The sequence below is a fragment of the Chrysoperla carnea genome, chromosome 2 (assembly GCF_905475395.1).
Source record: "Chrysoperla carnea chromosome 2, inChrCarn1.1, whole genome shotgun sequence".
NCBI classification, from domain to species: domain Eukaryota; kingdom Metazoa; phylum Arthropoda; class Insecta; order Neuroptera; family Chrysopidae; genus Chrysoperla; species Chrysoperla carnea.
The window spans coordinates 78843021-78855991 of record NC_058338.1 but is presented as its reverse complement, the minus strand read 5'-3'; the positions used below and the strand labels follow the sequence as shown (position 1 = coordinate 78855991).

Here is a 12971-nt window from a genome sequence, read left to right as displayed (position 1 = left end):
TTTTGATTTATCGTGATGACAGACGGACAGACAGACAGATAGACAGCCAACCGGAAATGGATTAATTAGGTGATTCTATGAACACCTATACCGAAATTTTTTTCATAGTATCAATATTTTGCGTTACAAACTTGGGACTTAACTTAGTATACCTTGCTATATTGCATATACATGGTATAAAATCTTAGTCAGCTTAGTAAAATATACTGATGTCGTAGTTAAAGTACAATCGCGCATTCTAAGTTTCTAATTATCTATCCTATTCTAAGTTAAATTTTAGCAATTAAATCTTTTGTTTCTCGAACTACTTGTTAAGTCAAAAACTCATTATACCGGTTTTCCACTAAACGGACAATTGAGTTTATGTTTTCTAAAACCTGAAAACAAAAAACAAAATTGAAACTGTAATGGCCATTACATTGCCAGCCTCCCAAAACGTTTGTAAAAAGTTGCAGTTTTGTTTTATTCGGTTTTGTTTTTGGTTGTCCGTTTAATTGAAAACCGACATTAGCTCGAAATTTGTTGCATTTCACTTGAACTTCGAGTTATCGAGGTTCTTCTGTGTAATATAAGCAATCCTGCAATTCTTTCAACTTTGAAGTTTTCCTTTACCTAATACCGTTTTGTAGGAGCGATTGGTGTAACAATACAATCAAAAATTTTGAACCAGATTAAATGTTGCCCCCTTCTCATGTCCTTGTAAGAACATCCTACCTAAAATGTTCCAACATGGAATATTAAAAACTAATTCAATAAAACGTATCTTTTAGTATCCTTTTAAATTATCCTTCATCAATAAAATTTTTCGTGGGAGAAAAATAACTGACAAGTCGTCTGACATGTATATAGCAAAACCAATAAAAATTTGTCCATTGATTAGAAAACGACCTACAACTTCTACTACTGAAGTAATTAATAATATTTTTCAACTTCCTTGAAAGTCAATTGACGACTTTAAGCCATTAAAAAAATTGTATTTAAAACATTATCAAACAAGGTTAACACTTAACAACTGAAAATTTGTTTTCACATAAAAATAATTACTGTGTACAAAAATTTAATAATTTAATCGTTTCAATAAGTATAAACATAAATCAGCCGACACTATACAAGGTGTATCAGATATAACTTTTCGCAAAAATATACCAGTAATTTACTACATCGAATTTTAAAACTGATTTATCATTAGCGATAGATATAGTTTCGTTAATATTACGTTTGAAATTTTGAAAATTTCTCGATGAATATTAGTCAAATTGAAATTTTTATAAGAAACGAATAATTTTTCTATGCTCTAAAAATTTTGTATCAAGATTAAAGAAAAAATGCTAAGACGAATATCAATAAACTGTAGTAAATTTTATTTTCTATTACTTATTCTATTAAATAATTGAGAAATTATTAAAACTAGCCCGATCCGTGCAGAATTCCGCTAACAGTATACGTTAGAGTATTTGGAGAGCATCTGTAAAATGTAACATGTTTGCCTAATAAACTTATTATTTAAATTTATGATATTTTATCGTTATTTGTCTAGCGTGTTTTTTCCTAAGCGGTACATTTTGAGGCAGTGAGTATGTTTTTCATCAAACCTAGACATAATAAGCTTAAAAATGAGAAGTGAGCCATGAAATTTGATAAAAGAATAAGGAAGGTAAGAGTAGGATAGAAAAAAAACTTGCTAGAATATATAAGATTACAATCGCTCAGTTAAGAAGCTGTATTTTGTTATTGGTATACCTCTGAGTTAAAAGCAGTAAAGCTACTTTTTGTTAGAAATTCAATGTAGAATAGCTGATGATAGCTTTTTTTGTTCGTAGTCATCTGCAACACCCTGTCCTATCTAATATTTTTGAATAAAATGTATATAATATATATTGTTATTTTTAATTGGTATTAATTAATTAACTTCAAAATTATTTATTGTGCGCGGGATGATTTTATATTTTTATGACTTTCCTTGAATCCGCATTTTCATAATATTCTAAAATTGTCCATGGGAACGAATCACAAGACGTATCACTTACGAAAAATCCAAAGAATAAATAATTATATGTATTAATTTTATTTAAAAACAATTGATAGTAACAATTAACTGAAGTAGTTGTTGAAATGACTTGTATTATTTGAAGATATCTAGAAAATTTCAACTCTCTGCTTTTTATAGTTTTGGACAAAATAGACAAAATTTAAATTTACTTAAGAATGTTTCAAACAAAAGTTGTAAATTTTTTCATTAGGAACAATTTTTTTATGTATAAACTTTTGTTCTATCTCTGACGCTTTACAAGATAGGCCCTAGTAATCTATGTTGCTCATTTACGAGCTCAGCTAACTTTTACGCCCTTTTTACATACTATGACATTTCAGCTAGAATTATCGTGATGACAGACAAACGGACAAACGTTAAACGATTAATTGGGTGATTTTATGAATGCTTATACCAAAATTTGTTTGTAGCCTCAATATTTCTAAGCGTTACAAACTTGAGACTAAATATAATCTGATATAGGTACTTATATATATTTCACACTAAATCCTGACAACAGAATAAAGAGAAAAAATCTAGAATTACATAATTTTGATACATTTCTACTCCTTAAAAGTTTTTTTTTTTCCCCAAATAAATATTTTTAGGGATGCAGTATAAAAATGATAAAACTGTAAATAAATTTTGAAGTATATTCATATTATTTACATATTATATGACTTGCCTTCATTTGCTCTTCTACCATATTTATTAAACTGTCGATATTAGGACCATAGTAGGACCTTAAACGATAAATGCAAAAATTCCGTGTTAATTTTTCTAAAAGATGAACGCTTAAAAAAATTGCATTCATATTTTCACAGTAAAGCAATATTTCCATGTCCATGTTTTTTTTCTTTTTAAATAATTGGGTTTAATCCCCGTTTTTATGAAATACGCCTTATCACAGAGGCCACCCACATCATTGACGTCCATGTTTTCTAACGTAAGAAATAGGAAAATTCTGAAAATGAAAACCGCGAAGAACATCATGCACGGTCACATAACGACCTCAACATGAGGACTATATCTACAAGACCATGGCCTCCTTGAGAATGCTATTTATATTTCAATTTAAGGTAGTACGAGCCACCTAGGCAAGTTTAGACTTGTGGCTGAAATTATTTGTATCTTATTTTCAACTTTGATGATGAATTTCGTTATAACTTCATGAATGTCGACGAAAAATAATAATAAAATTTTTCGATATCTTCCTTGGTTTTCGAAATATTGAAAGCTAAATAATTAATTAAACAAATTTTATTATTGTTTTCCGTCTTATGTTGTCAAGTTATAGCATAATTTACCATCAAAATTGAAAATATAAAGTTTTTTTTTTAAATGTGTATCCCCACTACCGTGCTCATACATCTTTAATTAGTCTGGCAGAACTTTAATTTAAATAGTTTTTTTTTTTTAATTTCCACCGACTAGTTTTGGAAAATTTAAGAAAACATATCATCCATCTACCGTTTTCCCATAAGAAGTAAAATATGCCTACTTTTGTAGTCATTTATTTATTTAAATAATCGGACAACTCCCCTAAAATTTTCAGAATAGATTTAGACCTAATCTCACTTCATCAAGCCTTTTGTCCAAAATTGCCCTGGCGCTCGTACATCCTTAATAAACTATAAAAAAGTGTCGGTCGATATCGGACACAATTTTTTTGTCCAATTTCTAATGTTCATTTATTTCTTTGTTTCAGAATATTTAAACCTTTACAAATATTTAAGACATAAAAAACTTTCCAATATACTATTTATTACCTCATTCAATATAATAGAATTAGTTACTTTATATTAGAAAAGTACGAAATTAATTTAATAATGGCTAATTTTAATCCATTTAAAACGACTAAAATTCGTAATTTAATACATCATTATTGGTTTCCAATAATATCATTGTGGCTGTGTTGTTTATTAAGTAGTATTAGTGGATTACCTCAAGAACGATTGCCACCACCAATTGAAGGAATACTTGGACTACGTAATTTACCAACTCCAGCACCGGCTGAAAATGTTGTCAGTTCAACGGCATTTCCACGAGTAACACCACCACGTGATGGAATTTTTGGATTACGACATATTCCAGGTAATTTTACTTCAGTTAGTACAAAATACAATCCCTTTATATCTATTGGGAAAGTCATTTTGCCTTGCGACAGTTGGGTGTTTGCATGAAATTTATTTTTCGAATTTCTTAACAAAATATGAAACAAACTGTAACCGAGATGATAAAAAGTGAAATTAAAATTAAATTCTTTTTTTAAACAATACAATACTGTACAGAACATGTCATTAAAAGGGATGAGGAACAAAGGGGAAGGGGAAGGTATGCAGCAATAGCTGGCTTTGTTAGGAATTATTCCGGCATTAACCTCGTGCAAACCTAATGGAAAACCATAGAAAACCATAGGTAGGATATGCGGTATCTGATACTAAAAGATCAAATGCCTCTCGAGTATATCTTATAGTGTGATTCGGTTAACGATTTAGAATACAAGTGGTACTTAGATGAAGTACATTTAAGCATTTTAAAGACAGGTATTAAACAGAGAGATCCGATAAGAACAATGACGTTAGCGTATCTATCAGCCATGTGCTATGGCATAGCTACATATGGTATAACATAGCTACTCCATGTTAAATTCTGTTTTGCTAGAATGAGATGAAAACAAAACTTTGATGGCTTTTATCTTAGTTGTTTTTATGGTTATTCGAAAAAAAAACTTTTCTGTGCTGTTTGTTACATGAATTAGTAAGCATGCAAATACCCAATTTGTAACTTAAAACAAAACTATAAGAATCGTGAATAGGGTTTCCACAGTTAAATAAATAAACTATTACCAAATATAAAACCAAAGTTAATTTAGTAAGGTAAATTTGACCCAAAATTCAGATTTATTAGAACGTATTCTCTGGTCGTTGCAATATAGGACGACGGCTACGATGCTTTGATTACCCAAATTTGATAATATCTATAGAAGAAAATTATTTATATATAATTTTTTTCAGGGGAAAACCTGTTACCACCACAATGTGATGAAACAACGACCCATACCAAAATCAAGAATACATTTTCATATTTAGATTATACTGTATTAATTGCAATGTTGGTAATATCATGCGGTATTGGTGTATTTTATGGATTTATTGGGAAAAAGGCAACATCAAGCAGTGACTTTTTATTAGGTGGCAGTTCAATGGGAACTTTACCAACGGCAATGTCGTTAGCTGCAAGGTAACTAAAATTAAAAAAACTAGAAACGAAATGCAAATGAATGCTTCTCCGAGGCAACAACGCAGATGTTCTTTTCCTACATACCAAAATACCAAACCAAACTGTTAATTTTGTGAATGTAAACATGAAGGTTTAACGGAGAGAGGCATATGGATTTTTTTACTTCAAAAGTATCGATTTCTATGTTCAAGAATCAAAATTGCTGCTTTGGAGTTAAGATTTATATTGACATACTAGAATAAAGTTTAAATCCACAAAAATTAACATTTTATGTTACTATTACACATATGGATGTGTAAATCGATCTTATTAAAAAAAAAAGAAAATAACATTAATGTTACCGCGAATAGTCGTTTATTAACATTTAATCATTTTGAAATAAATAAAACATAGTCCAATATCTAAAATGGGAAAAAAATTCTTATTGATATCTTATACTGTTTTGTTTTTATTTCAAATTAAAAACGTATAATACCAATTTAACAACCTTATACATTTCTTCAAATCAAATAATTCCAAGAAAATATTCCGTCTCACATTGCTGAAAAACAATTTTCCAAAAGATCAAATAGTCAGCAAGACAACTTTTATCTGTCCTCATGAGATAAAATCAATAAATCCATAAATCATAATAGAAACAAATATTAATTATAAATTTTTTTTACAGTTTTATCACAGCAATTGAATTATTGGGTAATCCAGCTGAAATGTACAATTATGGTGCACAATTTTGGATGATTTGTGTTGCATTTTTATTAGTGGTTCCATTAACTTCACGCTTATATTTACCAGTATTTATGACATTACGTTTAACATCCAGTTTTGAATATTTATCATTACGATTTAGTAATTCTGCCCGATATCTAGCTAGTGCTTTATATATTCTACAAATGATTTTATATACAAGTGTTGCAGTATACGCACCAGCATTAGCTCTTTCCCATGGTAAGTAATTCTTAAGACTAACGGTGAACTAGGCAGTCTCATATTTGACAACGAAAAGTATGTGGCTAAGACTATACGCATCACTAGAATATATTTTAGACGGGGCGCCAAAGTACTGGTCAGGAGACACTAAGACACAGAGTAGCAACACCTTTGGCTAAGTCAGTTATAGTAGAACATTCTTGATTACTTATTGACTGCTTAGTTCGAGGATAGGTCAACTGCCTTAGGGAGCATCCATAAACCATGTGGCCCGACCAAGACGGGAAGAAGATTAATTCAAAAGCTTCGCAGAGCAACTTCAGGGAAGGGTGGCTTTGCAGTATGCGTATATTTAATTTCAAACATTGGGTACTTTTATATTTTATGCCACCCTCCGCTATATTCTTACAATGCCGTAATGCCAATGTTTCAAAAAATATCCTCTTGATTTGATAATTAAAAGAACTTCGTTCCATCTTAAGGGGGATCATAGTAAAGACTACGGTAGGCTACATAAAGGAAGGGACGTTCTAAAGAAGCAGGAATTCAGCCACGTAGTTTATGGACACTCTAATATAACATGAAATTTATTTATCAGATATTCCAATTTTATAAAAATAATTTTTTTCTATTTCAGTTACTGGTCTAAATGTTTATATTGCTGTTTCAATGGTTTATATTGTTTGCATATTTTACGCTTCACAGGTATTTTACCAAAAAAATATTTGTAAATAGACCGCAATACTGAACGAAAATCGATTCGGGAAGACTTTACTGAATAAAAATTCCACTTCTATTCAGACACTTTTTAGCTTGTAACTCGCTCATTGATACCACCTGATTCCCTGGTAAAAATCTTAATGCTCTATAAGATTACTTCCGTATCGGTGACAAACCTACATGTTCATCTATTTACTGAATACTAAGTAGACAACTAGGTCGGCCAGTTGTCTACCAGGAAGCTAAACAAGTACCATGGTTCTGATTTTCAATTTTCATTTTATATACGCCCAATTTTCCGAAATAGGCGAATGCCATAAGTTATATATTTTGTATTTCGGTCTCAAACAAATAACTACAGTATTATATTTATTAAAGCAAATTTTCCTTACAGGGTGGAATGAAAGCTGTTATAATTGCTGATAGTTTCCAAGCAGCAGTTTTAATTGGTAGTTTATTGGCAATTGTATCATTGGGAGAATATTATTTAGGTGGAAATGGTATTATATGGTCAACTGCCCACAATACAGAACGTCTTGAATTATTCAAGTAAGTATCTAAAGCTCAGCATAAAATTGGATTTTGTTCGAATCTAAACCCTCCAGTAAAATCCTTAAACTTAACTAAATAAGAGTTATGGGATCTATCATTTCCAGAAGGTATTTCCCTAAAACCTCAGTAAATAATGATTCTAGACGTCTTTAGTAAAACCTGTGTGTTACTCGTAGAAGTATCTCTACCTCTATTATAAGCAAAACTGTCTATACAAATTTTCCTAGAAGATTTTCTGAATACTTTAAGGAACTTATTTTTTTTAATAGTCTTTAATAGAAGCCTTGGTATACTAGCGCAGATCCATCCATATGAGCACGATCCCCCCATGCCCACAACTCTAATAGACTTGAAACGTCACACTTTCACGGAGTATTGAGGTTGATAGGCTGATTATATTAAAATGTCTTAATAAAATAAATAAAAAGTATTAAAGTAATAATTTTTAGAGATGACAGAGCAAGGAAAACAGTTACCAATGCAAATAAAAATAAGTTATCAGGCGAAAACGACAGTAGAGTACTTTCAAAAAGCATTTTACATACCTCTATTACCTTCCGTTATGAACGAGTTGGGGCAGAGATTGTCTCCTGAAGTTGGGAGTTTTTCTACCTAAACTAAATTTTTGTGTCTGAGGGAAGCCAATACCGAGACAGTGGAGAAAGTGGTCTAGATATACCGGCTATTCATTAATAATAGTAAATTAACTGTTATAAACGAATAATGACTCTGGATGGCAAAAGGAAAAGAAAATGTGAATTCAATTAAGCCATACCGCAGTCGTTAGCTCATTGAAGCAAGCGATCAAGATTTGTACCCTTTGTACGGTCAGCGTAGCTACCGCTGAGATACGATTTTCTACTCTTCGCAGAGTAAAATCTTGATTACGTGCATTAATGGCACAAGAAAGATTTTACGGGCTAGCTTTCCTAAATGTATGAACCATCAATATATCAGGTTCTCCCCATTACAAAGATACCTGGATATCGATGAAATTTATACCCCGACTCACATTTGATCGATTTTCGGATAATGTGACCATAACATTTTTTAAGGGTTGAATCGCCATCCTATATTAAGAGACTGTGTAAGACTCACTTCAATATCTTTTCAAATGATAACTAAATGAAATAAATTTTTTTCAGCATTGATCCTAGTCCGACTGTTCGTCATAGTTTCTGGTCAGTAGTAATTGGTGGAACATTTTATTGGTTAACAATGTTTTGTGCCAATCAAGCATCTATTCAAAAATATTTATCCGTAGCTAAATTATCACAAGCAAGAACGTAAGTCCAAAATTCAAACTACATAGTTAGAAAGAAATGCTAAATATGTATTAACTTTACAGTGCATTATGGGTATCCGCTTTTGGTCTGATTTTTATTTACACAGTCAATTTTTATACGGGAATGATAATGTTAGCCAATTGGCGATTATGTGATCCTTTAAAGAGTGGTGATATTAATGAAAGTGATCAACTCTTACCTTTGTATGTGATAAATGTTTTGGGACATTTACAAGGTATGACTGGATTCTTTGTGGCTGGAATTTTTGCTGCTAGTTTGGGGTAAGCTAAAACCTTCCCATATCCTAAGGCATTTATTTAAAATTACGTTTTATTTCTTTACAGGACTGTGGCATCAGCATTAAATAGTTTAGCTGCAGTTACAACAGAAGATTTTATTCAAGGCTTGTGTAAAGTAAAAATTCCAGCTGCAAAAGGTGCTCTTCTATCAAAATGGATCTCTTTTGTATATGGAGTCCTCAGTTTTGGTTTGGTAAGTATTTACGATCAAAAATAATACAGTTATCTAAATTAATTTTTGAGTTCCATAAATTTACAAATAATTTTTCCAGGTTTTTATTGTTGAACAACTTGGAAGCATTATGCAAGTAGCGTTGAGCTTTAATGGAATGGTTGGTGGCGTAACATTGGGATTATTTTCACTTGGAATGTTTTTCCCATGGGCCAATTCCAAGGTAAGAAATATAATTTCAAATGCCTAATTTTTTTTTATCACTTCAGATGAAGAATTCCCACGAATAGAAAAGTGAAGTTGGTTTTTAAAAATCTTTACTAGTACCTATGCAAGATATGAACGTTTAAAATTCCTAATTAAACAAAGTGGAAGATACCCACTAGTGATCTCATACGTGGGTATCGCCATAGAGATTACCTAAAAAACTTTGCTAAAAGGATATGGGCAACTTTTAAATGCAATCTTTGATTTCTTATAACTTCTCCGTTTTTTAATCAATTTTAATTTCACTTTCAAATTTTGTCATGGTATCAAGTCTAGTTTTACATTTTTATGGATAATATGGCCATTTGGATATCAGACTTATCCCCTCAAAACTATTTATTATCTAATACGTAATTTTATTCTGTTTTAGGGTGCCTTATTTGGAGCTTTAACCGCAGCTGCCTTAGTATTATTTATGGGAATTGGTAATCAATTTAAGCAAGCCGCTGGGGAGATTGTTATCCCAACAAAATATACCAGTGCGCAACAATGTGAATGTTTTAACGATACACTTACTGAAAATATTGTGCTATTGCGTGATGAATCGTAAGTATTTTTTCCAAGCTTTATACAACAAATTAAAAATTCTTAGAATTCTAGATTTTACAGACTTTCGAAACGACAAGGAATATTTAAACAAAAAATTTGCATTCAATCTATTTAAGCTATTTTGATACCGAAAAAATGAAAAAGTTCGAAAAAGTTTGATATTTTATTTATCCATTAATCATCTTTTTATACGTCTTTTGTGAAAAATTCCTGTCGATTCTCTGTACAGTTTAGGAGAAATTAACTATTAAAGTCAGTGTTTTTACCAAGGAAAGGGCACATTTTTCATAAACCGCACAGAGAATCGATATGAATTTTCACAAAATATCTATACAAGGGTGATTAATTGATAAATAAAATTTTATATTTTTCTTATCATTTTCATTTCAACTCTTTAAGGTATTTCGATAACGTAAATTGAAAATAATATCAAAGATTTGAAATTTTATTTATCAATTAATCATTCGTCGTCGTTTTTATGCGTCGAAAAATTCATATGGATTCTCTGCACGGTTTAGGAGAAATAAACTATCAAAGTTAGTGTTTTACCAAAAAAAAAATTTTTTTTTTTTATGCACAGTTCTGAATTTTGGTATGATTTTAAAGCTTAAAACTTGAGGAATATTGATAAAAGTTTTTTATGTAAATAATAAAACATTTTTAAAAGCACTTATTGACTAAAAGACCAACATTTATTACGACTTATTCATATACCACCATGTAAAAAGGGCAGTTTTACATGGTGGTATATGAAGAAGTCGTAATAAATGCTGGTCTTTTAGAGAACAGAGAATCGATTTGAAATTTATACAGAAGGCGTATTAAATACTCAGTAATTGATACAAAAAACCTTTTACCTTTTTTTTTTGGTAATACTTTCGTTTTGGTATCGTAACGCCTTAAGCATGATTTCATAACAGAGAATTTAAAATTTCGATTAATCTGCCTCTCATAACAATTTTCTTACAGAAAACTCTATTTTAAAAATATTTTTCTTTTCCAGACAAGTATTCTACTTATTCCGTGTATCGTATTTATGGTATTCTATGATTGGTTGCCTAACAACCGTATTCTTAGGTTTAATTGTATCATTTTGTACCGGGGCACAAGATCCAAAAGAATTAAATCAAGATTTATTATCACCAGCCACACGAAATTTATGTGATCAATTTTCAAATGATATTAAAGAGTTTTTAAATTTACCATTGAAAAATGCACCATCGAAAAAAGTAAGTGTGGCAGCAATGGGTGTTGTGAATCCAACGTTAGACGTCTCCGATGAACATCAATTAACTACAATAATGGAACGAAAATCAGTATCTGAATCTGCAGATACAATTGAACCAACTGACAACGGGTTAAATTCTGTACACTTATAAAATGATTGTAGACGTTATTAGTAATTCTTGTGGTAATCATTATGGAAAGCAAATATTACAACGAATAAAAAGACTCATCGAATAGAAAATTTCGATGCCAGAAAAATAATTTACGTAAAATATGCAATTTGTAGTTAAGGTAGTACGGCTGTTTGAGTAAGTACGGCGAATGTTCTTTTTTTTTGTGGTAGATGATAGTTCAAAGTCCCATGATCACAATAAACACAGTTTTGGGGCCTCTTGCTTGGCAAAATTTTGAATTATGTCAATTTAAAATTATGATTTTTAACACAGTACTTTATGGAAGGACTCACAATAATGTTAATTGTACAAAAATTAATCGGTGTTTTTATCATGAAGAAAATTTATCACAAATTCTGTTTATGCAAAAAAAATTTTACTTTCCGGCGCTTTCCAAAAAGAAAACATAAAAAAACTTTGGTTTTTGACGCTTTTACGATATTTTTAGAGCATTTTATTACATTTACATCATGCAAATTGCCTATTTGACTAGTTGACTAATCACGTGACGGTCGAACTACTGTTCTTTGAAATTCCAAACATTTGCACAGAAATTCTTTTTATATAAAATCGTTTTGGATAAATTGAACATATAGTCGTTCATTTTATGTCCGTAAATACAGTTTTTATGTCCATAAATGATTTTAATCATTTGAAAAATTATCTGCCCTAATCTTCTTTGTGAGAGCGCAAATTGCAAATGGAACTAAATTTTATGGCGTCTTAATGACAAATACAGTAGAATTGTGAGGTCAATGGTAGCATGAAATCTAATGCTGCGATCCGATACGAATAAACACAAAAGCGTAGGCCAATATAAAATGGGAAAAAAATATACCATAATGAATCGATTAAATTCATTTGGAATGTTAATCCTGTTTGGTGGGTTCATTTTGTTTGTTTCGCACCTTTGGTACTTGTCAATTTTTTTTTTTTTTTTGGTGTCCGCATATGTGCCTAACCGCGCCCGCGGTTTAAAATGTTCTACATCATTTTCTAAATTTTAAAAACAATTTGTAAATTGACTCTAATAACAAAATTAAAAATAAAATTTTATTTTTTATAAAACTCAAAAAATTTTGGACGATACAGAGTGTTCCATAACTCGACGAACATATCTTAACATCGTATTCTTTGGACTATTTTAATTCGAAAGTTCATTGTATATTTTTGCATAAAACCCAATAATTAAGGAGTTATGTGCACAATTAAACCAATAAAGTAAAGACATTGTTGAGTAGAGTAGTGTATTTTTCCGCACATAATCGTCACAAAAAATGGGATAGAAGCCCTGAATGGATAAAATTAGGGATTAGGTGAAACAATTACCACATTGAAATATTAATAACGTAATTTTCAATCATTTTAAAGTAAATTTATCCATCTAGTTTTAAATGGTGAAGCGTCTGTTTAACGACGCACTATAGTTTAAAAATGACTGAAAATGTTTGATATTTGTTAAAATTTCTATAAATAATTGAGATTTCATAAAAAGTACAAAATATTCCTAAAAGAAAATCTAAAAAA

The 12971-nt window shown here is 30.5% G+C and overlaps 1 protein-coding gene across 1 annotated transcript; it reads left to right on the top strand.

Moving 5' to 3' along the window:
- Nucleotides 1-3753: 3753 nt before the first annotated feature.
- On the top strand, nucleotides 3754-11643 carry LOC123292201 (sodium-coupled monocarboxylate transporter 2). The gene is made up of 11 exons (XM_044872767.1): nucleotides 3754-4123; nucleotides 5047-5272; nucleotides 5940-6217; nucleotides 6837-6904; nucleotides 7314-7468; nucleotides 8617-8757; nucleotides 8820-9038; nucleotides 9102-9249; nucleotides 9329-9451; nucleotides 9866-10041; nucleotides 11048-11643. The coding sequence occupies exons 1-11, from the start codon at nucleotides 3859-3861 to the stop codon at nucleotides 11421-11423; spliced, it is 2175 nt and encodes a 724-aa protein (XP_044728702.1). The 5' UTR covers nucleotides 3754-3858; the 3' UTR covers nucleotides 11424-11643.
- The last annotated feature ends 1328 nt before the right edge of the window (nucleotides 11644-12971 follow it).

Excerpts from the sequence above, each read along its gene's own strand:
- LOC123292201 (XM_044872767.1), top strand. The coding sequence starts at position 3,859 with ATGGCTAATTTTAATCCATTTAAAACGACTAAAATTCGTAATTTAATA. Across the intron at positions 4,124-5,046 it reads TGGATTACGACATATTCCAG|GGGAAAACCTGTTACCACCA; the intron begins GTAATTTTACTT and ends AATTTTTTTCAG. Across the intron at positions 8,758-8,819 it reads AAATTATCACAAGCAAGAAC|TGCATTATGGGTATCCGCTT; the intron begins GTAAGTCCAAAA and ends TTAACTTTACAG.